This window comes from Sus scrofa, chromosome 12, assembly GCF_000003025.6.
Source record: "Sus scrofa isolate TJ Tabasco breed Duroc chromosome 12, Sscrofa11.1, whole genome shotgun sequence".
NCBI lineage: Eukaryota > Metazoa > Chordata > Mammalia > Artiodactyla > Suidae > Sus > Sus scrofa.
Window position 1 is genome coordinate 50,188,304 of NC_010454.4, and position 27,665 is coordinate 50,215,968.

Consider the following 27,665-nt stretch of genomic DNA (forward strand, 5'->3'; position numbering starts at 1 on the left):
AGCAACAACAGACGACCTCCAAGTATCACTAAGATAAACACTGTGGAAACCAGAGAGGCCTCCCACTCACAGCCCCTGAGACAAGCAATACTCTAAGTCACCCTCACTGGCACACCTCTGACCAGCCAGCATCAACCTCGTCCTGAACTCTGATCAAGGTCTCCTTCCCCTGGTTTTTAAAATTAAAAACCTTTTAAATTGGTGATATATTAGAGTTCCCATTGTGGCTCAGTGGAAACGAATCTGACCAGCAACCATGAGGATGCAGGTTAGATTCCTGGCCTTGCTCAGGGGGTTAAGGATCCAGTGCTGCCGTGAGCTTCGGTATAGGTCTCAGATGAGGCTTGGATCCTGAGCTGCTGTGGCTGTGGTGTAGGCTGGAGCCCTAGCCTGGAAACCTCCATATGCCATAAAAAGCCAAAAAAAAAAAAAAAAAAAAAAAAATCAGTGATATACGTACTTCACTCAATATTCAAAGGCACCAGAACATACAGTGAGAAGGCAGTTTCTCTCTTGCGTTGCCCCCACCCCCAGTTATCCTCTCCTGAAGGAACCATTATTACCAGTTTCATGTTTCCAGCGACAGAACATTCACAGAAAAACATATACATATATGTACATATATGTTAATCCATTTTCTGTACACACACACACACACAAAGGAATGCTTTTACCTAAACAACCTGAACCCGCGGCTTTGCATCGGCTCCTACAGAAGCTACATATCCTCATTGTTTAAAGAGTCCAAGGATTCTTTCACACCCACAAGGCTTGCTGTGAAAAATAGCCAGATCCTACCTCCTTTTCCCCAAAAATTCTCCTTCCCCAGGGGAACCACTTTGAACTTGCTGAGCTGGGTTTTGTAATCTACACACGTCTAACTTGTTTTTAAGGCCGCCTCTTGATTCTCTGGGTCCAGGGGTCCCTGCGCCTTCACTGTGTGATAAGGATTTGGCTCTTTCCCTCCCTTTCCCCCGTACCTCCTTCCCACCCCTCCGCTCCCCACCGAGGCGGGGGAGCCTGCTCTGGGGGGCTGCCTTCTGCTGCAGCCCTTCTCCCCCACAGCCTGCCTGGGTGTGGGCACCTACCCCGTGACCTCTACCAGGATCTACAAGCAGGGGCGCTCAGATGCCCAGCCCTGCTTTGACATCCAACTACCCCATTAACTCAGGAAATCCCTGCCTGAGGGTTTACAAAGGAGTTCAACAATGGCAATGGGATGCCCTCTCTGCCGGCAGTCCCCCCCACCCCCCGCCACCCCGCCGCACCCCCGGCCGGTTCTCCTCTTCTCAGTCTAACACACCCGTCTGAGCACCTCTCCTGCCCTTGCTTCCAAGAGAGCCACAGAGATATGTCCCATTGACTGTAATTCTTCAATTCTTCTGAAAAGCCAGCCCCTGGGTCCAAATCCAGGATCAGAAGTCAGGACAAGTCATTGCCTGTCTACACAATCGCTACCTGGCTCCAGTCTATACCGCAATGGCACAGCTACGTCGCCGGCTGTTCCAGAAAGCTTTCACACCTCTGACATGATCACACTGCTTGTCTGTTTCTCTTGCCACAGGATAAAGTCCAAACACCTCAAAGCAGCAGGCCAGACCCCTCTCTAGTGTCATTCTCATCTGCTTTCGAGTCTCCTCTGCGCCTCCACACCGTTAGGTCTGCACCCAGTCTTGCTCTGAAGGGTATCAGAGCAGGAACAGCGGGTAGACCATGTGGGCTCTAGTCTGTCCCACCCATCCACCGCTGCCATTCCTTCCGAAGACCCAAACCACTTCACTTGGCTGCCCGGTCACACTTACCCATTTGTTTCTGTGGTTAACGTGGGCACCACTGGTTGCCAGGAAAAGAGCTGCTGCCTCATTTCCTGCTTCAGCCGCCCGCTGGAGTAGGCAATTTCCTACGAGAAAGTGGGCATATTCGCTCTGCCATTGGCACTGAAATGAGGTCAAATTTCACACTGTGCACACCCTGCTCCCCCTCCCCGCCGCCTTTCATGCTGGCGAGCCCACACCAGAAGCGGGGAGGCAGGATCTGAGTCCACATAGGCACTCTGTGTGTGTGGACGTGGAGACGAGGCGAGGCTGAGCCGGGGCCTGGCAGTCAGGAGACATTCACTCCTGCCTGGGGCTGCCACCAGCCACCGCCCAGGCCCAGAGGGAAGTCCTGTCTCCGCTCCTGGGTTGGTCAGAAAGCGACTTCTCAACAGCAGTGCTACTGACATTCGGGGCCAGACAATTCTCTGCTCTAAGCTCCTTGTCCTGCACAGGTACCGTATTCGCCAGCATCCCTGGCTTCTGCCCACTAGACGCCAGCGGCACCGCCAGCCTTACGATGACAATCAAAAATGTCCACCAATGTGGCCAAATGTTGGGGGTGAGGGCTGGACCGTCCACTCTGAGAATCTCTGGGCTAGATGACCATTTGGAAGACGTTATGAGCTAAAGTTCTACCAGAAAAATGCCCCTTATGTTTCAGTTTTACTCCTAGGGCTTTAAACATGTTTGTTCTTGGCTTAGAAATGTTGTGCTTAGTTTAGCACTGTCGCTCTTTTAAAAATAAAAATCTTAAAAAGAAAAAAAAAATTTTTTTTTCTCTTCTTGAAAGGGTGTTACCCCAGAGCAGTGTTTTCTATTTCTAGTAAACACAAAATCCCATGTTCTACCGCTATGCCGTTTGAAAATTCAAATTAAATTAAATCACAGGACTAAAAAGCAAAGTAAAGCAATGGGACAAAGCACTGTTTGTTTCCATGCCATTCTTTACCTTTTCCCTCAGAGAAAGCAATTCCATGCCGAGGTGAGAGTCATTCGAACTCAGAGACTCCTATTAAGAGTTCTATTTGGGGGGAGTTCCCATCGTGGCTCAATGGCAATGAACCTGACTAGTATCCATGAGGATGCGGGTCTGATTCCCTGACCTAGCGGGAGAACTCCCATATGCCATAAGCGTGGCCCTAAAAAGCCAAAAAAAAAAAAAAACAACAACAACAAAAAAAAAAAAGGAGTTCTATTTTGGTGTGGTCATCCTGGTGTACAAAAGACCTAAATCATGTACCTTCCCACAGAACACAGAAAACCTCCAAGTGCTAAAACATTACTGACATGTTGAAAACAGAGGACTAAGGTTATTTTACATGTTACTTGAAAACTGGTACAAGGAAAATAACCCTAAACTTGGGTTAAAACTCAAACTATAGGAGTTCCTGTCGTGGCTTGGTGGTTAACGAATCCGACTAGACACCACGAGGTTGCGGGTTCGGTCCCTTCCCTTGCTCAGCGGGTTAACCATCCGGCGTTGCCGTGAGCTACATGCAGTGTAGGTTGCAGATGGGGCTCGGATCCCACGTTGCTGCGGCTCTGGTGTAGGCCGATGGCCACAGCTCTGACTGGACCCCTAGCCTGGGAACCTCCATATGCCACGGGAGCAGCCCAAGAAATAGCAAAAAGACAAAAAAAAAAAAAAAAAACAAAACAAACAAACAAACAAACAAAAAAAACCCTAAAAATATAGGAGTTTCCGTTGTGGCTCAGCAGAAATGAATCTGACTAGTATCCATGAGGATGCAGGTTCGATCCCTGGCTTCAATCTCTGGGTTAAGGATCCATCGCTGCCATGAGCTGTGGTGTAGGTTGCAGACACAGCTTGGATCCCGTGTTGGTGTGGCTGTGGTGTAGGCCGGTGGCTACAGCTCTGATTCCACCCCTGGGCTGGGAACTTCCATGCACTGCAGGTGTGGCCCTAAAAAGACAAAAAAACAAAACAAACAAAACACTCAAAATATAGGAGTTCCCTGATGGCCTAGAGGTTAAGGATCTGGCGTTGTTACCACTGTGGCTTGGGTCACTGTTGTGGCATTCAGTCCTTGGCCTGGAAACTTCTGTATGCTCCCAAGTGCAGCAAAAAAAAAAAAAAAAAAAAAAACAAGTCAAAATACATAATGTAAAACTGACAAAACTGGTAAGAAAAATGGGCCAATCCATGATCACCATGAACCTTATCAATACACCTCCCAGAAACTGATATATTAAGGAATCCAAAGGTTAATGAATAAGATTTGAACAGCATAATGAACAGAGAATGCTACATGCATCCCACAGTTAAAGTACGGCCAAAAAACAACATACATTTATGAATTAAAAACAATTTAGTAACAACCTCATTTCCAGAGATCTTTAGTCTAAAACACAGTTTTCCCTACACTTCCTGTCTTGCAGCAGTGCTGCCTTTAGCTTTTATGTCACCCAAAAGGTGATTACATTTGACCTTTATTTAAAGTTAATTATTGAAAGTTCCCTGGGGGTACAGTGGTTAGGATTCGGCACTTTCACAGCAGCCACAGCAACATGGGATCTGAGCCATGTCTGCGACCTATACCACAGCTCACAGCAAGGCCCCATCCTTAACCCACTGCACAAGGCCAGGGATCGAACCTGCATCCACATGCATACTAGTCGGGCTCGTTACTATGACGGGAACTCCAGACAATGAATTTTAGTGACAGAATACAAAAAGTTCACTGAGGAGTTCCCGTCGTGGCGCAGTGGTTAACGAATCCGACTAGGAACCATGAGGTTGCGGGTTCAGTCCCTGCCCTTGCTTAGTGGGTTAATGATCCGGCGTTGCCGTGAGCTGTGGTGTAGGGTGCAGACGCGGCTTGGATCCCACATTGCTGTGGCTCTGGTGTAGGCCGGTGGCTACAGCTCCGATTCGACCCCTAGCCTGGGAACCTCCATATGCCACGGGAGTGGCCCAAAAAATGGCAAAAAGACAAAAAAAAAAAAAAAAAGTTCATTGAAATACTTTCAGCTTCCACACTGCAACTAATCTTAAAGAAATTACCCCTTGATAAATTTTGCTAGCTATAGCATCAAAGAAACATAACCACAATTATGTGAAAAGGCTCTTAAAGACGCCTCCTGGAGGTCCAGTTGTCACTCAGCAGTAACGAACCCGACTAGTGTGGATGAGGATGTGGGTTCAACTGACCCCTGGCCTCGCTCAGTGGGTTAAGGATGCTGCATTGCCATGAGCTGTGGTGTAGGTCGCTCGGATCCTGCATTGTGGTTGTGATGCAGGCAGGCGCTGCAGTTCCAATTCGACCCCTAGCCTGGGAACTTCCATGTGCTGAACATGCAGCTCTAAAAAGCAAAAATGAAATGAAATGAAATGAAATACACCTCCCTCCTCCTCCCTTTTCCTTCCACGTATCTGTGTGAGGTGTGTTTTCTTTAACCAAAACAACACATCTCGAAAGACGGAATATAATGCATAGCTCAGAAACCAGTCACTCTGCCAACTAAATTATGTTTTTCGGGGTTTTTTTTTGGTCTTTTTTGTTATTTCTTTGGGCCGCTCCCACGACATATGGAGGTTCCCAGGCTAGGGGTCGAATCGGAGCTGCAGCCCCCGGCCTGCACCAGAGCCACAGCAACAAGGGATCCGAGCTGAGTCTGCAACCTACACCACAGCTCACGGCAACGCCAGATCGTTAACCCACCAAGCAAGGGCAGGGACCGAACCCGCGACCTCATGGTTCCTAGTCGGATTCGTTAACCACTGCGCCACGACGGGAACTCCCTAAATTATGTTTTGAAAATTAATCTTCATAAGGAGTTCCCATTGTGGCTAAGCGATAATGAATCTGACTAGTAACCAAGAGGATGGTGGTTTGATCCCTGGCCTCACTCAGTGGATTAAGGATCGAGTTGCGTGAACTGTGGTGTAAGTTGCAGACATGACTTGGATCTGGTGTTGCTGTGGCTGAGGTATAGACCAGCAGCTACAGCCCCAATTCGACCCCTAGCCTGGGAACCTCCATGTGCTGTGGGTACAGCTCTAAAAAGACAAAAAGAAAAGAAAAGAAAAATGTTTTATGTGAACCTAAAATGGTTTGTTGTCATTATACATCTTATTCTCAGTTTTAATTTCTAATATGATAAATATCAAAGATACTCACTGAAACAAAAGCTTGTTGACATATAGTTTTTAAGAGTGCAAAAGAGGTCTGAGTCCAACAAGACCGAAACTCACTGCATTAAATAAATAGAAGTATTTACACTTAAAGGACTTTAGAGTCTGGCTAATTTTTTTTTTTTTTTTTTAAGGCTACACCTACAGCATCTGGAAGTTCCCAGGTTAGGGGTCAATCAGAGCTGTAGCTGCTGGACTACACCACAGCCACAGCAACACTGGATCCGATCTACATCTGCAACCCACGTCACAACTTGCCACAAGGCCAGACCCTGAACCCACTGAGTGAGGCCAGGGATCGAACCCACATCCTCATGGATACTATGGCAGGTTCTCAACCTGCTGAGCCACAACAGGAACTCCACTGGCTAAGTTTTTGAAGCACAAGAGCAGGCCTTTTACTATGGTTGCAATTAAGTTCATAGTAATTCTCATAATAGCATGCCATTCAGTTTCTAAATTTTTGGTAAAAACGCTGACACACTATTTCGCAGAGTCTCCGGACGTGAGCATTAGCTCTCAGGGGTCTGCGCTTTACCTGTTACCGTATCAGGCGCATTGGTGTTGCTGCCACGCTGAATGAGTCTGGCGGCAAAGCTGTTTTCATCAAATGAGGTCCCGTTGACCACAGGGAGGTCTTCGAAGGGGTTCACGGACTGGTCGGAAGACACCGTGATGTACTGCACCGCAAGCCACAGAGCTGTGCTGCCCTCATGGTCTTTCAGCTCCAGATCCAGTCTGAAATGAGGAAGCAATGTGAACCGCATACACCATCATCTCTAGACACTCTGTACCGTCAACGGCTCATTCTTTCGCTTTATACTTTTTGAATGTTACATTTTTTGGGGGCCGTCCCTGAGGCATACGGAGTTCCCAGGCCAGGGATCAGATCCAAGCCTCAATTGTGACTTATGCCGCAGCTGTGGCAACACTAGATCCTTAACCCACTGTGCTGGGCCAGGGATCGAACCTGCGTCCCAGCGCTCCAGAGATGCTGCTGCACCACAGTGGGAACTCCGAAAACGGTGTACTTTTACTTTTACTTCTTAAAATTGATAGTGCTAAAAGAAGGTTTAAAAGCATTATTTTTCACTCACAATCCCACCCTCACAACTGGCTTTCCATTTCTCCATGTCTCCCTACGTACTGTTTACACTGCAGCAACTGATTGAAGACGTGTTCATTCCTGGCCATGATGGACAAGTGTAAGGGAGTCCTGCAGGACGAAGAAGAAGAGGCGTCAGCTCAGGACGGGCCCAGCAGGAAGCGACTAGAATCCACAAGAAATTCTACATTTCTGCCACAAAGTCTTTCACCCCATCAAACAGTTTTCCAACGCCATGACCAAGTTTCAAAGAATAAAACTGGATTTGACTTTTTTTTTTTTTTTTTGGTCTTTTTAGGGCCACACCTGCAGCATATGGAGGTTCCCAGGCTAGGGGTCTAATGTGAGCTGTAGCCACTGGCCTACGCCAGCCACAGCAACGTGGGATCCAAGCTGCATCTGTGACCTACACCACAGCTCACGGCAATGGCGGCTCCTTAACACACTGATGGAGGCCAGGAATTGGACCTGTGTCCTCACGGATGCTAGTCAGGTTCGTTAACTGCTGGGCTATGACGGAAACTCCTGGCTTTGACTGATTTTTATTTTTTCCATTAGGATTTGATTACATGTTACAATTTATTCAGTAGCCAAAAGAACAAAAATCATTAAAAGGAAGAGATCTAAAATACTCTCCAGGAGTTCCTGTCGTGGCGCAGTGGTTAACGAATCCGACTAGGAACCATGAGGTTGCGGGTTCGGTCCCTGCCCTTGCTCAGTGGGTTAACGATCCGGCGTTGCCATGAGCTGTGATATAGGTTACAGACACGGCTCGGATCCCGCGTTGCTGTGGCTCTGGCGTAGGCCGGTGGCTATGGCTCCGTCCGATTAGACCCCTAGCCTGGGAACCTCTATATGCCGAGGGAGCGGCCCAAGAAGTGGCAAAAAGACCAAAAAAAATAAAAAAATAAAAAATAAAAAATAATAAAATAAAATAAAATACTCTCCAATGAAATACTGACCTTCACTCGTGTTTTTAAAACAGTAGTTTCTGCCGCAGGTATGCCTGTTTTTCGCTATCTAGCCTGCATAATTCTGAAAACACTTTTTTTCGTTCCACAGTTCTGCTATATTCTGAGTGGCAACAGGTGAGAAGTGATTACAAAGCCATTTCGCGGCTCTGCAGCGCTCTCGCCTAGCCCTCACGTGCCCCGAGAAGACTGCCCCGCAGAGCACAGGGACTCCCAGGCTGGCAGCGGTCTCAGCAGTAGAGAACGCTGGCGATGGTTACAGTTGGGGGAAAAAATTAGGGCATCACCAGAAGAGAAAAGAGGACGCAGTTATTTTGAAAAATAAGGTAATTATCCCATTACATTGAGATCACGGAGATCCGCCTTATTGAGGTCCTTCACCCATCGTACAAATCTCTGTTTCCATTCTTTCTTATTTCTTCTTCCTGTTTGGTTTCTTTGGCTGCACCCAGGGCATATGGAAGTTCCCTGGCCAGGAAATGAATCAGAGCCATGGCTGCAGCAATTCTTTACCCACTGCATGCCACGGCGGGAACTTCGAGAGGTATATATTATTAAAGGTAGGAAATACTGAGTGGACATGACAAAAGTGGGTCTGGCCTGTGTTGATCATTCAGGTGGCTTAACTCCCTTCCATGCCCCCCATGCTGTTGTCCTAAAGAGAAGCAGCTCTTTCTTACATTCTAAACCACGAGGAATCCTCAACCAAATATTTCTAGGAAGGGGCAAGAGGAACACAACAACTGCGGTCAAATACACAAAGGGATGTGCTGTGGAATCTGCAAGCTGTGAGAGTTGGGTTTCATCCAGAGAATCTCCCAACCATGAGACCTCACTGCTCGGTGTGCAATAAAGCAAATCGCTCTGCGATGGCGTGCTCCTCTTCAACGTATCCACGTAACCCTCACAAGGATGCTGGAAGAAGGAACCCCTGGAGGAGCTGGACTTGATGACCCCTCTGGAAATGACAGAAACTGCTTAAAACCAAGGACCTCAGTTACCCAGGATGCAAATGGTTGGAATGGTTCCCCCAAGGGCCTCTGGCCTTAGTCCTCTCTCTCATTTGCAAAATACATGTTTATAAAAACAAACAAACAACCACATGTTTGTGACTTCAATAAAACTCAGACTGAATAACCCCAAACTGACCAGTCCTCATCTACCGGCCATGTGCCACCATCAAACAACATTCTGGGACTAGGGCTCAGAGCAGCTGATCTGCTCCACCGCTTACCTGCCCTTGCTGTCCTGCATGTTGGGGTTGGCGCCAGCCTGCAGGAGAGCCTCCGCAATCTGTGCCATCTCGGACATCACACCTGCAGAGTGTTTCTCTGAGCTGTACGAAGCTACAAGGTGCAACGGTGTCTCCTGGGCACCCAATGTAGCAGCATTGACAAGGGCCCCGTTCTTAATGAGGAAAGTGGCAGCGAAGAGATCTCCTTGAAAAGAAACAGGAGAAGCAATGGTCACATCTGACAACGCCCAGGGCAAGCTATTCTGGCCAATGCGTCAAAAAGGTACCAGTCTGGAGTGCCCGTTGTGGCTCAGCGGAAAGGCATCCAACTAGGATCCATGATGGGTCCTAACATATGGGTCTGACCCCTGACCTTGCTCAGTGAGTCGGGGATCCGACATTGCTGCGGGCTGTGGTGTAGGTTGCAGACACGGCTCAGATCTGGCCTTGTGGCTGTGACAGATGCCAGCAGCTGTAGCTCTGATTGGACCCCTAGCCTGGGAACTTCCATATGCAGTGGGTGTGGACTGAAAAAAAAAAAGCAACCCCCACCCCCCAAAAGTGACTGCAGATAGAGTATATCTCATCATTGCAATCCTGCACTTAAATACTTGAATTCAATTTCTGATGACTTGCTGTCATCTGCCGTGACCCTCCACTTCTGCATCACCTCACAATTCTAAGTACACCAGGCTTCTACCCTTCAAAGGCCTCTTCCAGTCATCAGCTCTCAGAAAGGGTTCCAAGACTCCTCCCAACACAATTTACCTGCCTCTCTCATTCTGGACCACAGTCTGTACCTAAGACCTACTCCCAACCTGCTGTATTTGTCGCCAGGTTCCTGTTCAGGGTAAGACCATGTGACGGATTTATTATTATCACAAAGATGCCTTTTACTTTCTCAGCCTCACTGCATACTAACATAACAAGAGGTTTTCAACTGACTCTTTTAACAAAGAATCTGCACGTTACTATTTACTTTGTTGTAAAAACAAAGCTTCTAAGTCCCTTCAATTGCTTTAACTCTTGCAGTATTACAAGTAGAAAAATCTACCTAAAATTATTTACAAATACCAAATTAAGACAATAACTGGAGTTCCTGCTGTAGCTCAGTGGCAACGAAACCGACTAGTATTCATGGGGAGTTGGGACTGATCCCTGGCCCAGCTCAGTGGGTTAAGGATCCAGCATTGCCATGAGCTGTGGTGCAGGTTGCAGAGGCAACTCGGATCCTGAGTTGGTTGCTGTGGCTGTGGTATACACTGGCAGTTGCAGCTCCAATTCTACTCTTAGCCTGGAAACCTCCATATGCCACAGGTGAGGTTCTAAAAAGACAAACACACAAACACACACAAAAAAAAAAACCTGTGGAAAAGCAGTTAGAATATGCTTGATCAAGTTAATTTGGAAGATGATAGGGACTAAGAAAATAAGTTTGTTGTAAGATTACTTAAAGTTCAATTTTCCTTGGATTTAGTTCTAGTTATTTTTTGTTCTTTGGCTTTGCCCACAGCATGTGGAAGTTCCTAGGCCAGGGACTGAAACCACACCACAGCAGCCAGCAAGCCACAGCAGGGGCAAACACCAGATCCTTAACCAGCTGAGCCACCAGGGAACTCCAGGTTTGGTTCCATTTATAATTTAAAACATACAAAAACACTCACTTCACCTAAAATTTAATCTTGCCTAAGAAAATGAGGCAAGAGTAACAAGAACATCATAAGATAATGAGCTTAACAGAAAAACCATCACTTCTAAGTGCACACTGCAAGCTTTGAGGCATTCCACCTAACTGGGTGGAAGAAAGTGTTTCTCTCAGGGGCCTCCAGGTGCACCGATCAGCTCACAGATGGGCATCTCAAAGCAAACTGGATGGTCTGGCTTTGGTGGCTGTGCCAAAGTCCGTATGTTAAGTCATCCCAAGAGCTTTGCTGGGATTCAGAGGTACTTTCTGCAGACCTCTATTCCACCCAGGTCTACTGGATGAATTTTTTTGCAAATCACATCCTTCTTCAGCTAAAAGTTCCCTAAAACGCAGAGCAACCTCCCAGGCTGATTTGCTGGTCCTACGACCACCAAGTCTTGGGGTGAATGCAAGGTTGCTGAAGGTCCTTGAACTTCTTCCCTGTGCTGATCATCAGCAATGGTGCTCCTGCCAGAGCTGTCCTGTCCTTTGCTTGGCATCAGGACACTATCATCGGTTCCTCATTTTTTGTTTTTCTTTTTTTTTTTTTGTCTTTCCAGAGCCGCACCCTCGGCATATGGAGGTTCCCAGGCTAGAGGTCAAATTATCTTACGATGCTCTTGTTAGTCTTGCCTCATTTTCTTAGGAAAGATTAAATTTTATGTGTAGCTGCCGGCCTACACCAAAAACCACAGCAACACCAGATCTGAGCTGTGTCTGCAACCCACACTGCAGCTCTTGGGAATGCCAGATCCTTAACCACTGAGTGAGGCCAGGGATCAAGCCTGCGTCCTCATGGACGCAAGTCAGATTCGTTTCCGCTGAGGCACCATGGGAACTCCAGTTCCTCATTCTTTTAGTGCTGTGGACCCACACTCCTTTGAATCACAACTTCCAGATGAGATTTTCTGTTACACAGTCACTTATAACTTGCTTTTATGCCTTGCAATATTATTTCATTTTCTTCAAACACCCTTCCGCTGTCTGAACTTCCAGGATGGCACTTGGGATTTCAGGAGTGGCAAAGCTCTCAAGTCTGTTGTCTGTATTCCTGGGCTCATTTTCATCTGAATAATATGAGTTTCATCTGATCTTCGGTGGAGATGGAATTTCAAAATATCTAGTTTCGACATCTCCCATCTGCTCTCTTCTTCCTTCCAAGGAAGCATCTTGCTGGGGAATGTGAGCTTAGGCATTGAGGTGGCAAGGCCACTAAGCAGATTGGTCCATGTCTGATTTATGTTTGTATCCACACTGTCTTATACAAAACAAGCACCAAGGAAATGTTTGGGAAGAAAATGAATTGGCTGGTCCAGACTATTAGATTCTATTTTAAAAGACTGGCTCTAATTCCAATCAATTATGACTTTGGTAACTTAAGGCTTCTCTAACCAGCTCCTTCTGAAATGCTTTCATTCTTCTGTCCCTGTTTTTTTTTTCCTTGGGGGAGGGGGTTAAGGGAAGGCGCTGTCTTTACCAACATCATTGTAAAGGACCAAAGCTTAGATTTCTTTACAAAAGATGTTCGTAGAGGAGGTCCCATCATGGCTCAGCAGTAATGAACCTGACTAGTATCCACGAGGACGCGGGTTCGATCCCTGGCCTCGCCAAGTGGGTTAAGGATCCAGTGTTGCTGTGGCTGTAGTGTAGGCCAGCGGCTACAGCTCCGATTCAACCCCTAGCCTGGGAATCTCCACATGCTGCAAGTGCCGCCCTTTAAAAAAAAAAAAAAAAAAGGAGTTCCCGTCGTGGCGCAGTGGTTAACGAATCCAACTAGGAACCATGAGGTTGCGGGTTCAGTCCCTGCCCTTGCTCAGTGGGTTAACGATCCGGCGTTGCTGTGAGCTGTGGTGTAGGTTGCAGACGCGGCTCGGATCCCGCGTTGCTGTGGCTCTGGCGTAGGCTGGTGGCTACAGCTCCAATTCAACCCCTAGCCTGGGAACCTCCATATGCCGCGGGAGCGGCCCAAGAAATAGCAACAATAACAACAAAAAGACAAAAAAAAAAAAAAAAACCGTTGGTACAGCTCTGAAAGCAACAGGTAACATGCATATCAGAGGGTTAGGCTGGTTCAGGCCTCTGCTCTCCATCCATACATAAACATATCCAGATTCTCAGTAGGGCCCTAAGATGTAACATGAACAAACCCCAGAGAGATTCAGTCTAAGAGAAAATATGTAAAAACAACACATTAGCAATAGAATATACCATCCTAGAGAAGCTACTGGAAGTGGAAAGGAAATTTACAATTATTAGGACAGAGAGCCTTAAAATGACAAATCTGATATACAGCATACTGGGGGGAGAGATGGAATGTGGTTTTGTTAACTTGAAGCCTGGCATATATTCCAAACTAAGTAATAAACAGATCGTAAAGCTAAAATAAGATAGGCCAATGAAAATTATCATATGGTGTATATACTGCACAAAGAAATAACGGTACAGGGAAATCTATCAATAGCTAGATTCAGATGAATGGCATAATGAGAAAATTTTTTACATCTTCAGCCCTCTTAAAAATAATCATACATACATACAATATATGCATCCCACACAAATTAGGAATTATTGGAAACTGAATATTGATGGTGTTTTACATTAAAAGAAGAAAGTCGGAGTTCCCGTCGTGGCACAGTGGTTAACGAATCCAACTAGGAACCATGAGGTTTCAGGTTCGGTCCCTGCCCTTGCTCAGTGGGTTAACGATCCAGCGTTGCAGTGACCTGTGGTGTAGGTTGCAGACGCGGCTCGGATCCCGCGTTGCTGTGGCTCTGGCGTAGGCCAGTGGCTACAGCTCCAATTCAACCCCTAGCCTGGGAACCTCCATATGCCGCGGAAGCGGCCCAAGAGATACAGCAACAACAACAAAAAGACAAAAGACAAAAAAAAAAAAAAAAACAAAGTCCATTACGTTAAAAGAAAGCCCATGGATATACAACCTAGTGGAAACAGACAACAGACATCAAAAAAGGAGAATGAGGGAACAGAAAATGCCAAAAGCATCACCTAGAAAGTTTCTGTAGGCATTCCCATCGTGGCTCAGTGGTTAACGAATCAGACTAGGAACCATGAGGTTTCGGGTTCGATCCCTGGCCTTGCTCAGTGGGTGTACGTGTGGTGTAGGTTGAAGACATGGTTTGGGTCCCAAGTTGCTGTGGCTGTGGTGTAGGCCGGCATCTACATCTCCGATTAGACCCCTAGCCTGGGAACCTCCATATGCCACGGGAGCAGCCCTAGAAAAGACAAAAAAAAAAAAAAAAAAAAAGAGTTTCTGTAAATAAGAAAAGCTCTAGTACTTTTTTTTTTTTTTTTTTTTTTTGGTCTTTTTGCCATTTCTAGGGCCGCTTCTGCGGCATATGGAGGTTCCCAGGCTAGGGGTCCAATCGGAGCTGTAGCCACCAGCCTACGCCAGAGTCACAGCAACGTGGGATCCAAGCCATGTCTGCAGCCTACACCACAGCTCATGGCAATGCAGGATCCTTAACCCACTGAGCAAGGCCAGGGATCGAATCCACAACCTCATGGCTCCTAGTCGGATTCGTTAACCACTGAGCCACAACAGGAACTCCTCTAGTACATTTTAGAAAGAGTTCCATCAAAAAACTATTTGGTGCTTATAGTTCCAGTTACTCCATCACCTCATTCACTGGCGCTGCGTTACTATAATGACTTGTCCACATGAAAATATTTCTACTGAGACTTCCCATTGTGGCACAGAGGAAATGATCCAACCAGTATCCCCAAGGATGTGGGTCTGACCCCTGGCCTTGCTCAGTGGGTCGGGGATCCAGCGTTGCCATGAGCTGTGGTATAGGGCACAGACGCAGCTTAGATCCCATGTTGTTGTGGCTGTGGCGTAGGCCAGTGGCTACAGCTCCAATTTGGTGCTATAGCTCAGATGCGGTGTCCACAGTTCCCAGCCTAGGAACTTCCATGTGCCATGGGTGTGGCCCTAAAGAATGCACACGCACACGCACACACAAAATTCTAATAACTCAGCTAACATTTCTTAAAAATGCACACACAACTTTTTTTTCAATGAAGCTTCCTGACAGATGTTTCATTCAAGGAATAGGCAGTGATTTTCATTACTCAATAAAAACTGCATCTCATGCCACTCCCGCTGGTGGCATCTGCAGGCTTACTACAAATAATTAGACAGGAGCATGCTGCTTGAGAAACCCACTGATTGAAGGAGTTCCCTGGTGGTGCGGTGTTAGGATTCAGTGCTCTCACTGCTGTGGCCAGGGCTCAATCTCCGGTCTGGGAACTGAGATCACACATCAACTGCTGTGTGCTGCGGCCAAAAACAGACCCACTGAATGTTGCTGATCATCAAGAAAAACAAGCACAAGATGGACCAGAGGTGGACATTCACCAGCCAGGGGTCACACTCCCGCCACAGCAGTGACAACGCCAGATCCTTAACCCACTGTGCCACCAGGAAACTCTAGAACTAGTTTTTTTTTTTTTTTTTTTTTTTTAAAGCAAGGATTCATCTTCCTGCCCAGACCTAGCTAGTAAGACAAGACAGCCTTGCTCGGGCCACATACACACGTCCTGTAGACTCAGTCACGGACACTGGCTGCCGCCTTTGTCTGTCACAGAAACTGATCGGTACACTCCGTTATTAGGATGACCACCCACTATTCTGGTTATAGATTCCAAAGTGTGTTCAGAACCAGACCGAAATCTCGTAGATTAAAAACCTTCACACGGAAGGAACTTAAAAGGTTAAGGATATTACTCAATTTAATCATTTGAGCAGGTCAATAGATGGACAGCTCAAGGTGAAGATGGCAAAGTGAAAAATTCCTACAGAAATCAAAGCTGGTCACAGAAATCCAATACAGGACAAGGTCAGAGCTGGAGGCTGCCCCTGCCACATGGCGGTCCCTGGGCTGGGTGCCAGCGCTGTCCCTCATTCTCTCCACAACCAGCAGCGCAGAAATGATTCCCGCTTTACAGGTGAGAAAAATGAGACTCAAGAAGGCTTCCGTCACTTGTCCAAGGCCACCGGATACAGGGATGAGCCAGGACTCAAACCCTGGTACAGCCAGGCTCCAACGCCAGTGCTCTGTCTTCCACCCCATGCCACACTCCCTCAAGTTAGCAGCAATCAAGTCTTTCATGCCCACCCCGCAACCCACACACTTTCAGCCGCTGAGAAATTTAGAGTGCAAGATTAAATCATCTGAAAATAAGCATCAAAAAGGCATCACCAATTCTTGACAATTCTCGTAACTAAGCAATCACCAAAATATTTAGCAACTCGTCAAAGATGTTTCTTCATCATACATGAGAATTTAAGTCCCTAAGAGGAAAGAGACACAATCCTGAGATTGTTTTTTTCAGTAACAAGTGTTCTTGTTTCCAAAATAAACATCTCAGACACTCAGCAGTATGGGAAAGAATAATTCCTGATGTGCTGGAAACTCTCCACCCTGAACGCACACCCAGGGCTCGGCACCCAGCGGCTTTGCACAGTGTGGCGAGGCACTTGGGAAAAATGCATCTGCTCTTGACACTGACGCACTCTAGACTTCCTTCCCAGTGATGAACAAAATTTTCCTCTCCAGCAGCCAGCACAAGCATAACACTCTAACACATGGCTTGCAGGGATATTTATATTAAAAGCTTGACCCAAAAAGGGCAAAGCCACAGCTGCAAGAGGACCATATTTGAAGTAACTACATTCTACCAACTAGGAGCCACCTGTGAACGGTCAAAGTGTGGCAGAGATGATAACAGTATAATAAGGCACAGCCAGACGATGATACATGATTAAGATGTGGGGAGGAGTTCCCGTCGTGACACAGCGGACGTGAATCTGACTAGGAACCATGAGGTTGCAGGTTTAATCCCTGGCCTCATTCAGTGGGTTAAGGATCCGGCGTGGCTGTGAGCTGTGGTGTAGGTTGCAGATGAGGCTCGGATCTGGTCTTGCTATGGCTGTGGTGTAGGCCAGGGGCTACAGCTCCACCTTGACCCCTAGAGCTTGGGAACCTCCATATGCCGAGGGTGCGGCACTAAAAGGAGAAAAGACAAAAAAAAAAAAAAAAAAAAGATGTGGGGAAACCAGTATATTTCGGTTTTGATGTCCACATGTAAACAAAAAAATGGCCAAGGCGAGTATTTTAATCAAGTCATTACCTCTACATAGTGAAGGCTTTGAGACATTTGAAAGCTTTCATTCCAAACTGGAACTCTACCTTTATAGACGTCCACGGGAAAAACAAAAAAAAGACTAGTACTTTTTTTCCCTTGGAACATGAATTCATTAAGATGAAAATGCTTTGATTTTAATTCTATCACCTCCCTCTTCCCACTACTAATGACAATGTACTCAAACTATAGCTACAATGTCAAATCACTTTTCTAGAACAAAAACGAAACTTTATCACTTGCCATGACAGATAAGAAGTCTAGTCTTCTGAAAGTGAAAACTCTGAATCCAAGAATAGGGTTTTTTGTTTGTCTATTCTTTTTCTTTTCTTTTTTTTTAGGGCCACACCCACAGCACATGGAGGTTCCCAGCTAGGGGTGGAATTGGAGCTGTAGCCACCGGCCTACACCACAGCCACAGCAGCTCAGAATCCAAGCCTCATCTGCAAACTACACCACACCACAAGAGCGCGAGGCAACACCGGATCCTTAGCCCACTGAGTGAGGCCAGGAACTGAACCTGTGTCCTCACGGACACTAGTCAGATTCGTTTCTCCTGAGCCATGACGGGAACTGCAAGAATATATTTAAATATTGTGGTGTTGAAACTTTCCCTCTCGTAAAGTCACAGATGTAAGTAAAGTCTTCCTAGCACAATTCCTGGAGAAAGCGACACATCTGAATGAGCAAACACCCACTCCAACTGCTCACAAGTAAAAGGCGCTTCCTTTGAAAGCACCATCTTTCGAGCCTTCCTCAGGGGTCCTGGTGACCCGCTAAGGAGCCCACCTCTTCGAGGCGTAAGGCAGGAGTGCTTCGGCCTCTCCTCTGACCCCCTAAGCACAAATGTGCCATCATGGGGCCTGCGAGTGCAGACCCAAGAAGCCTTTGGCAATTTGTGGAACGGAGTCAGAGCGTCTTCAAAAATTACTTGGATAAGTAAAACTGTCCCCAGAGAAAAAGAGAAACTATGCTTCCTCCTACCTCTTTGGATTCCTTTATGCAACAAGCTCCAGCCGTTCTTGTCCACCATGTCCACATCAGCTTTGTGACTGACCAGCGTGCTGGCGATACTCTCCAGGCGTCGTGAAAGGGCTAGATCTAAAGCAAGATCTCCGTTCTGATCCAGTTCATTCAGTTTCCCGGGCAGCTGCACAGAGAAGTTTGCACATGAGCACCCGGCCAGTAGAGAATACAGCTGAATCTCTCCAACCTCGACTCTCAGACACCATCTCATACAAATGTCAACTTTTAGTCCTGTGACACTGCTTCCTCCCCACACTCGACTCAACTCACAAACTTCCCTCAGGCCTCTTCAGCATGCACACCTTTCAGGGAGCCCAGAACTAAGAGGGGTCACAGAGCAGGTGCAAATACCACGAAGGCGGTGTGCGGGGGAAATGCAGACAATGCCGCAGAACACGCGTGCCAGGGCAGAGGTTCAGGTGGGAAACAGCTGACAGCTGCGGCTTAACCACCCAACTCCTCCCCACAGTTGTAACGTCTCCCCTGCACACCCAGCATAAAAGCTCATGACGCATCCATCTCTCGAGAGCAACCGCAGGTCTTCAGAGGCAGCGTGGTGAGCAGAATGAGAGCCCCTGAAGATGTCCATGTCCTAGTCCCCGGGATCGGTAAATACGTTGCCTCGCACAAAGAAAGGCACTCTGTAGCAGTGATTGAGGTTGCTGGTTCTCTAATCACAAGGAACTGAATTCTGCCAACAACCCAAATTTGCAGGCCTCCCTTGAGTCTCCAGAAAGGAACACAGTGGGCCAACACCTCAATTTTTAGAAAGGTGACACCTCTACTGGACTCCCATTCTTCAAAACCATAGGATAATAAATTTGCGTTGTCTACCACTACATTTGTGGTGGTTTCTTATAGTTTGAAAAGAAAAACTCAAAGAGATTTTTAGTACTTAAAAGTGGTATACTGCTGTAACAACTACCGACAAATGTGGAACTGTCCTTAGAAGCAGGCAATGCGCAGAGGTAGAAGAATTTCGAGAAGCAAGACAGGAAAAGCTCAGATTGCCTTGAACAAACTGCCAGCAGTCATCTGTGGACATTCAAGACATTAAAGGTGGAATTCCCGTCCCGGCGGGAAAACAAATCCGACCAGGAACCGTGAGGTTGCGGGTTCGATCCCCGACCTCGCTCAGTAGGTTAAGGATCCAGCATTGCCGTGAGCTGTGGTGTAGGTCGCAGGTGCAGCTCAGATCTGGTATTGCTGCGGCTGTGGGGTAGGCCGGCAGCTACAGCTCCGATTAGACCCCTAGCCTGGGAACCTCCACATGCTGCAGGTAGGGCCCTAAAAAGACCAAAAATAATGGTAATAAAAATTTAAAGACATTAAAGGAAATGAGGAGCATTAGAGAGAAAAACAAATGAAATACAGATCGGGGAAAAGGTACAGTACCTGCGAATCCATTTCAATTAGATAAAGGAAGACCACGTCTTCCCGCTCCACCTTGATAGCTTTATGTAAGGGGTACTCGGTCTTAGACTTGATCATTTTGTATAATAACTGAGCACCCATGCTGCTGAAGTCCTCCTTTCGTAAGTCATCCTAGGGAAAGACACGACGATGCAACATGTCAACAACAACAACTGACATTTATTTAGAAGCCCTTGGAATGTGGCAGGCCCTACTTCAAAGGGCTTATAAACATTTGCCAACTCAGGCGATTCTCACGAAAACCCCGTGAGGTGGGTACTATCATTATCCCCATTTGCGGATGAAGAAAGTAGCGCATAAAGCGAACATCTGCCCAAGTCCACACAGTGAGCCAACGGCCCAGCCACGTGGCCCGCCTCCCGGGCATGGAGCCTTTGGTGAGGACGGTAAAGCACAACCAACACTGACACCCCACGGGGACGCAGTCCCGAGGGGTCCCCACCCACGCGAGAACAGGGTCCGCCCCTCAGCCCTACAAAGAGGGCCATCACAGAATTCACTGGAACGTCCACAAACAAATCCCTCCACCGAGCCGGTCTCTGCCGCTGCAGCTCTCTAAACATCTACCCATTTCAGGAGAAAGGTTACTGTGCCTGTTTCAGTCCTTTAAAACCCAGTTCCTTAAGGTACGTTTTTCACATGTTGTTGTTGAATACCAAACAACTTGCAGAAACTAGGCTATAAAGCATGACACTAGCCACGATTTTTTTTTAATGCACAAAACAACAACAACAACAAAAGAAAGGCAGTATCAGTTCTTTCTGATGAAAGCTACCTAAGAAGGGCAGACGTAAACACAACCACCCTCTCGGGGAGAGCTGGGAAGGGCCGGATGGCCCCACAACGGCCCCCGCGCCCGTGGCTCCGCTGCAGCTCCTGCAGAGGAAGGTGACGCGGGTGTGTCCCTTCGTTCCAAGCCTGCTTCCCGACCTGAGCTACCTTCTGCCCCTCTACTCCAACATCAGAACAACAAGACTTTGAGAGCCAAAAACAAAACAACAAAAACCTCCCAGCTCACCTAACGCAACTATTGAGCCTTCAATTTCATTCCAAGAGGACACTAGGGACCAGAGAGGTCTCTTTCTATGGAACCAGGTCCCAAGCCCCAGCCTTCCTACTTCCACATCCCTCGGGCTTGCACTCACCCAGTGACTTGCAATAATTTCCGCACAGTAGTTCACGAGCGTGCTGGCATTCAGCTCCTCTGCTGTCTGATAGAAGCGGATACAGTTCCTGACGTTCACCAGAGACATCACACCCTTCTCACATCTACGAGAGCACAGGGACGAGGTACAGTATTAGGACCAAGAGATGCGCAAGTGAGAAACCCAAAGCAATAATCTGTGTACTGGCCAGCCATGTCCAAGAGCACCGAGGTGTAAGGTCTATGCAAAGCAGTTAAGAATATACGATAGCTGAGTTACTGTATTTTAAAAGTCCGGTATTATATTACTCATTCTGCTCAGAATCAAAATAATCTGTAAATAAACAGGTTAAGCATAACCCCCAACACCCTTGAAAGTAATCACGTGCAAATGATCATACACACAGGTAGGTGTAATATCAACACACGATGGGTCAAGCTCAGTCCTCTGGGATGTGCTGCATGGGACAACGGGCAGTTCCCAGGAGCACAACGCGAGCACGCAACCAGTGTGGCTTAGAAGTAGCTTCAGCTATGAGGCTCCATGCCTCAGCATATGAACCCCTCCTTATACAAGTCTTCCCAAATGGTGACCTATATGGTAAGTGAATTACAGCTCAATAAAGCTTAGAAAGCCCACTTTAAAAATGTGTCATGTATAAAAACAACTGAGCTGGGAGGCAAACTACAGTACACCAAGACAGAGAAGAGCTGGCTACAGCGGACGTCCGTAAGGCCTGGTAACAAGCACAACAACAGTAACGACAACAAGACTCTCACAATCACTAGTAAGGGGGCGCCCACCACAGCAGGGAAGAGAGGGCTGCACACAGGCAGGTAGGCAGGCCTCTGGCAGCACAAAGCAGGGGCACATCCTAGCTTACAAGATGCAGAGCTGGGAAGCCCCAGATTTTTGCTACCCCAGAATTCCTGAAAATCCCAGTGAGCTGCCACAGAAACGGGCAGGGGGGAAGGAGGCGGGCAGCATGGTCCTTCCATCTCCCTTGCCTTGTACATCTCTCTACAAATCTGGTTCACATCCAAGGGCAGCGGAGAGAGGCCTAGTATGGTGTCAGTGTCCCCTGACACCCCACCATCGCTGTCCCACAGCCCCACAGAAACCCTTTTCTGATCACGAGGGCAGAATGCTGTGATGAGAGCAAAATGGACCATGAGGTGAGAAAGACCTCAGATGAGGTCCACTGCGTTTGAAACGCCAAGCTACGCAGGCGCTCTGTGACATAAGAATACTCTACTTTAGAGGTTTAGAGGATCGCTGTTTTGCAAAATCAAGGAAAACTATATAAACTTGGCACAGTCTGAGGTATATGAAAGGTACGCTCACTCACAAAATTTAATAACCGATACAAAGGGTTTCCAAACTACCGCAAGTAGCACTGACTGGTGAGCAGGTAACTCCCAATTTTGGTTTGGATAACTAGTGGTGAGCAGGAGGTGGGGGAAAGAAGGAGAAAATTATGAGAAAGACCTGGGGAGGAGGAGGAACAAACCTTCCATAGCTCACAAGTGAGGCCTTAGGCTAGAGGCAAGAATAATCTCGGAGCTGATTCTCCACCTGGCTGTAAATGAAGGCACCGATTTTATTCCAAGACCTGGGCTTAAGTGCCTTGTTTTTAAGCGATACAGCTGATGTGGTGTAAAGAAGCATCTCCCCAGGGCACCTTCAAACCCAATTATCACAATATCCAAATAAGTTACTATCACACTAAGTGACCGTGTTGTCTGAGCCCCTGCTGTCGGAACCACTGCTGTCCCTCAGCTGGTGTCCCTAGCATCTAGCATACCACAGCACTGTCTCACCAAGTCATCGGAGCCCTATGACATCAGAGCTTTTCAGCAGAAAAAGGTCTCCTTTTCAGATACGGGAAACTTCTACCGCTTTCACGATGACGAACATCCTAGCATCCTAACACACGGCGTGATCTCGGGAATCACATCGGACACATCTGTACAGCACTTTACAAAGAATTTTTACAGACAAGCATTGAGAGTCTGAAAATTCCGTTCTCCTCCTTACTCCTGCCGAAGACAACACACCAAGATACTCGACTCTGCTTCAGGAGGACAGATGTTTTGTGACACATGGCAGATACTTTAGTTTCACGAAACTCTGGAACCCCTGGAGTGCCATTCACTAGCTGGACAGCCTATAAATAGTAACTGAGGTGATTTACACACCGGAAGAACATGTGATCATTTTTAAAAATTCAGATTCTCAGGACATGTCTTTTCTCTGGAAAGTAGCAAGGCAGACTGGCTTCCTCAGAAGTGATTTGTTGTTAACACCTTTTTAATTTAATTCTAAATTTATTTATTCACTTACTTTCAGGGCTGCACCTGCGGCATATGGAAGTTCCCAGGTGAGGGGCTGAACCGGAGCTGCAGCTGCCAGCCTACGCCACAGCTGCCAGCCTACGCCACAGCCACAACATGGGATCTGAGCCGCGTCTGTGACCTGCACCACAGCTCATGGCAGTGCTGGATCCTTACCCCACTGAGTGAGGCCAGGGGTTGAATCCACTACGGATACTGGTCGGATTCTTAACCCCCTGAGCCTCAAGAACTCCGTGTTTTTAATTTTAGAGTTCAAAAAGGAGATGGATGCACGAAAACGACAAAACTAATTTTGAAAGTACAAAATCAAGCATATACTGAAGATCCCACAAACTCCTGTCTAGTTTTGTATCAATCCCATATGTATGACTCTAAGACAGGAAAATTACTAAAAGGGTAAACAAGAGAAGGTGAACAGTGGTTGAATTACAGTTGATTTACTTTTTTTCTTTACATGATTCTATACTTTCCAAACACCATACACTGAACATGTAGTTAATAATCAGGATATAATTATATTAACTGTCAATCAGTAGCAAACACTATTAATTCTTTTTAAAAAAGAGTATTTTCCTGATAATGCTTACCCAAAACATTAGCTCTTCATCAAGTTGGTGACAGCACTCCCAACCCACCACGATCCCTGATTACAAAAACAAGCAATACGTGCCTCACATTTAACAGCACACATTTGTGGCCGAGCCCTTTCGAGCACTCTTTCAAATGTGTAACTTCTCCTCCAGACGGCAGGGGGCACTCTGTGATCTTTTAAAAGCCAACATTTGACTCCAGGACGGAGTCTCCTCCACCCTAGCTCTTAACAGAACCGCAGCAGATAAACTTAATGCCCTCATTCAACAACACAAAACTGAGCATCTGGTAATGTTGATAGTTATGAAGCCTCACCAGTCAATAAATAACAAACATTTTAATTAAAGACTCCATTACACAAATTACAATTATCTAAACTACTCCAATCCCAGGGCACTTTTATTGAAGCAATTTAATTTATAAGCAACGGGAGAAAGCTCAGGAAATCTGGAGGGAAAAAGAAGATATAAATCACACTCAATCTAGTTAAAATCATTCTCATTTCACTCTCAGATAATTCAAAAACTCACCCAAAGAAAGGCCTTTACAGTACTCTTTGGTAAACCTAATATTACAGTGCCTACAAATCTTAGACCCTCTTTTGGTTTTGTTTTTGTTTTTTTTTAATTCTTAGATTTAGGTATTAAAATGTCCTCGAGCCCACATGCATCATAGATAGTTAGGAGTAACCCGGGTGCTGATGCGTGTGGGGCACGCGGGCGCCTCATGGGAAACGTCGGCCCCACGATGAAAACAGAACAAGCAGCTCTAGGCAGCAAGGTCTCTCTCACTCCCTGAGGGCAACACAACAACAGGCGGCAGGCCTCCCGATGGCGGAAACCATCCCTTGACCCACCAGGAGGAAAGAAAAGCCACTCCTTCACGCACACAGAATACAGAAGACCACCGACATTCCACCGACCAGGCCGACTACCAAGGGCCACACCTCCAACAAAGCAAAGGGCATTCTGCCCAGTATCCTCGGGTTTTGCTTTCTGTTGTTCTAAAAGGCCAACTCGGGAGAGCAACGGAGAAAATGCAGTATGTAAAACAGAGCAGGCCATCTCCTTGGGAACCTAAAAAGCAGTAACAAATGAAGCGAGATCTCAGAAACACTGACTACGAAACTCTCCGGGATTAATTCAGGCATTTAATGTGTTTCTAACAAGAGATTATCCTACAACTTCATCCAGGTAGACATATCAGAAAGTAGGATGGGGAGTTCCCGTTGTGGCGCAGTGGTTAACGAATCCGACTAGGAACCATGAGGTTGCGGGTTCGGTCCCTGCCCTTGCTCAGTGGGTTAACGATCCAGCGTTGCCGTGAGCTGTGATGTAGGTTGCAGACGCGGCTCGGATCCCGAGTTGCTGTGGCTCTGGTGTAGGCCGGTGGCTACAGCTCCAATTCGACCCCTAGCCTGGGAACCTCCATATGCCGCGGAGCGGCCCAAAGAAATAGCAAAAAGACCAAAAAAAAAAAAAAAAAAAGAAAGTAGGATGAAATGTCAAAGGAAAAGGCATAGGAAGGAAAGGGGAGGGGTTGACACTGGATATGTTATTTCATATTCAGTTCATCAGTTCACAAAACTTTATGATCTCAGGTAATAAACCAGGGAGAGCTTTGGCCAAAGCTTAGCTTACAAGATAACACAAAGGAAGGGAGATAAAATTCTCCCCCCACTATTGCCTTTAAAAGAACACCTTGCAAAAGTTATTTACATTAGCAGAAGCAGCTGTTTTCCCAGAGCTTGGCATAATTAAAGCTCAGCCACCACCATCTGAGGTGCTTGAATATATCTGCTGTGACTTGCCTCTCCCTAAGGAGCTGTAGCTGAAACCGATTAGCTAGTTTCATCAACTCAGTCAGGAACACATCATCTTCTCTGAACTCCAACTCATCCGTATAGATCCAGCGAAGCATTGTCATTGTCACCTCGGGGTTGGCATCTGGGGAAAGAAAGTGGAGGCACTGAAAACAAGGCACAGAGGACATACTCAGGCCTTCCTGAGGACCCCCAAAAGGTGAGGCTAAGGAAGGAAATTCTGGTATACGCAACTCAAAGATATACCACACAGCCATTAAAATTGGCGCTTAAGCATTCTGAGTCCCATCTGACTCCAGAGACGTGTTAAGTTTTGGAAGGGGCAGTGGGTAGGGGAAATGAACCTATTAAAAGATGTAAGTCAAACAAGGGAAATTTTTGCTGTTGTTGTTGCACCTGTGGCATGTGGCAGTTCCCAGGACACGGACCAAACAGCTGCAGTAACAACGATGGAGCACTAACCTGCTAGGCCATAGAGACCTCCGAATATCTTTTATATGAAAAATAGCTTACATTTATCACTGAGCCACCAGGGAACTTCTCTAATAAAAAGATTGTACAAACAAAAATGAAAAGATGATCACCCAATGGAAATGTGGGCAATAGATATAAATAGGTAACTCACAGAGATAAATGCCCAACAAGCCTTACCAACAACGAAATACAAATTTCAGCTAGAATGTATTTTTTGTCTCAGACTAGCAAAGATCCTTTAAAATGCATAACCTTTTACACAGAAATTATGCATGTACATTATCCTATGAATATAACTCAACAAATATAGAGAAATATAAGAGTCAATGCACTATTATTTTTAATAACGAAAAACTGAAGCAAAAATCTTAAAAGTCCAATAATAGAGAATTAATTAAATAATATATACTAGAAAATTGTGCATCAATTAAAATTATTTAGATCCATATTCAACATAAAAAAAATTCACTATATAGCAGGTTAAAAAACCAAGTAGTTAAAAATACATGTATTAGGAGTTCCCGTCGTGGCGCAGTGGTTAACGAATCCGACTAGGAACCATGAGGTTGCGGGTTCGGTCCCTGCCCTTGCTCAGTGGGTTAACGATCCGGCGTTGCCGTGAGCTGTGGTGTAGGTTGCAGACGCAGCTCGGATCCTGCGTTGCTGTGGCTCTGGTGTAGGCCGGTGGCTACAGCTTCGATTCGACCCCTAGCCTGGGAACCCTCCATATGCCGCGGGAGCGGCCCAAGAAATAGCAACAACAACAACAACAACAACAAAAAAAAATACATGTATTAAACAATTTCATTTGTGTTAGATATATTTGCATGTGTACATGGGTGCACATACACACACACCCACATATATACAGTTTTGCGTCTGCCTCCCATCCAAGTATTAACCAGGTCCAACCCTACTTACCTTCCAAGATCAATCCAAGAGAGAAGACATTCAGGGTTGTATGGCCATACATAGATTGACTATCTACCTATCTGCTGAGACACTAGAAGGTCATACACTAAAATTATCAACCCTACTAGAATTTGTAACTAATTTTTTTTAGATTATCGTCTCCCTGATTTTTATTTAATGAACATACACACCAGTGTAATTTTTTTTTTTTTAGGGCCACACCCCAGGCATATGGAAGTTCCCAGGCTAGGGTAGGAATTGGAGCTACAGCTGCCGACCTATATACTGCTGCACCACGATGGGAACTCAAACTTTTTTTTTTTTAATGCCCACACACACAGCATATGGAGGTTCCTGGGGCCAAGGACTGAATCCAAGCCACAGCTGCAGTGTGAACTCTGAGGAAACATTTTAAAATCAGAAGACCATCTAATTAGATTTATAGAAATAATCTAGTTGAAGGAGTATTTCAACTATAACAGAACAGATCTTAGAATAAAGTGAAATTCTAAGCTGGCTTTGTAAACTGGGTTTAATGTCTCAATGTAAGAGAAAATAGGTAGGCCATGTGATTTGTCCAGAGTCACCAAAAAGTGCCAAAATTATGTACAGACATAACTCATTTTATTGCAATTCACTTTACGGCACTTCACAGATACTGTGGGGTTTGGTTTTGTTTGCTTGTTTGTTTTACAAACTGAAGGTTTATGGTGACCCTGTGTTGTCAGATGATGATTAGAAAATTTTAACAATAAAGATCTTTTTTTTTTTTTTT

The 27,665-nt window shown here is 46.2% G+C and overlaps 1 protein-coding gene across 4 annotated transcripts in view; it reads right to left on the reverse strand.

Annotated features, from left to right (window-relative positions):
- The window catches only part of ANKFY1 (ankyrin repeat and FYVE domain containing 1), an 83,903-nt gene that overhangs the window by 20,345 nt on the left and 35,893 nt on the right, over positions 1 to 27,665 (reverse strand). For all 4 annotated transcript variants that reach the window (XR_001299971.2, XR_002337325.1, XM_013981229.2 and 1 more), the window contains 8 exons: positions 25,493 to 25,628; positions 20,738 to 20,861; positions 19,554 to 19,703; positions 18,117 to 18,282; positions 9,284 to 9,488; positions 7,121 to 7,189; positions 6,512 to 6,711; positions 1,803 to 1,900 (listed from right to left, as the gene is read on the reverse strand). Coding sequence is in view for 2 of the 4 variants with exons in the window: in XM_013981229.2 (XP_013836683.2) it covers positions 1,803 to 1,900; positions 6,512 to 6,711; positions 7,121 to 7,189; positions 9,284 to 9,488; positions 18,117 to 18,282; positions 19,554 to 19,703; positions 20,738 to 20,861; positions 25,493 to 25,628 (1,148 nt within the window). In the remaining 2 variants the exon portion in view is untranslated. The remainder of the gene's footprint in view (positions 1 to 1,802; positions 1,901 to 6,511; positions 6,712 to 7,120; positions 7,190 to 9,283; positions 9,489 to 18,116; positions 18,283 to 19,553; positions 19,704 to 20,737; positions 20,862 to 25,492; positions 25,629 to 27,665) is intronic.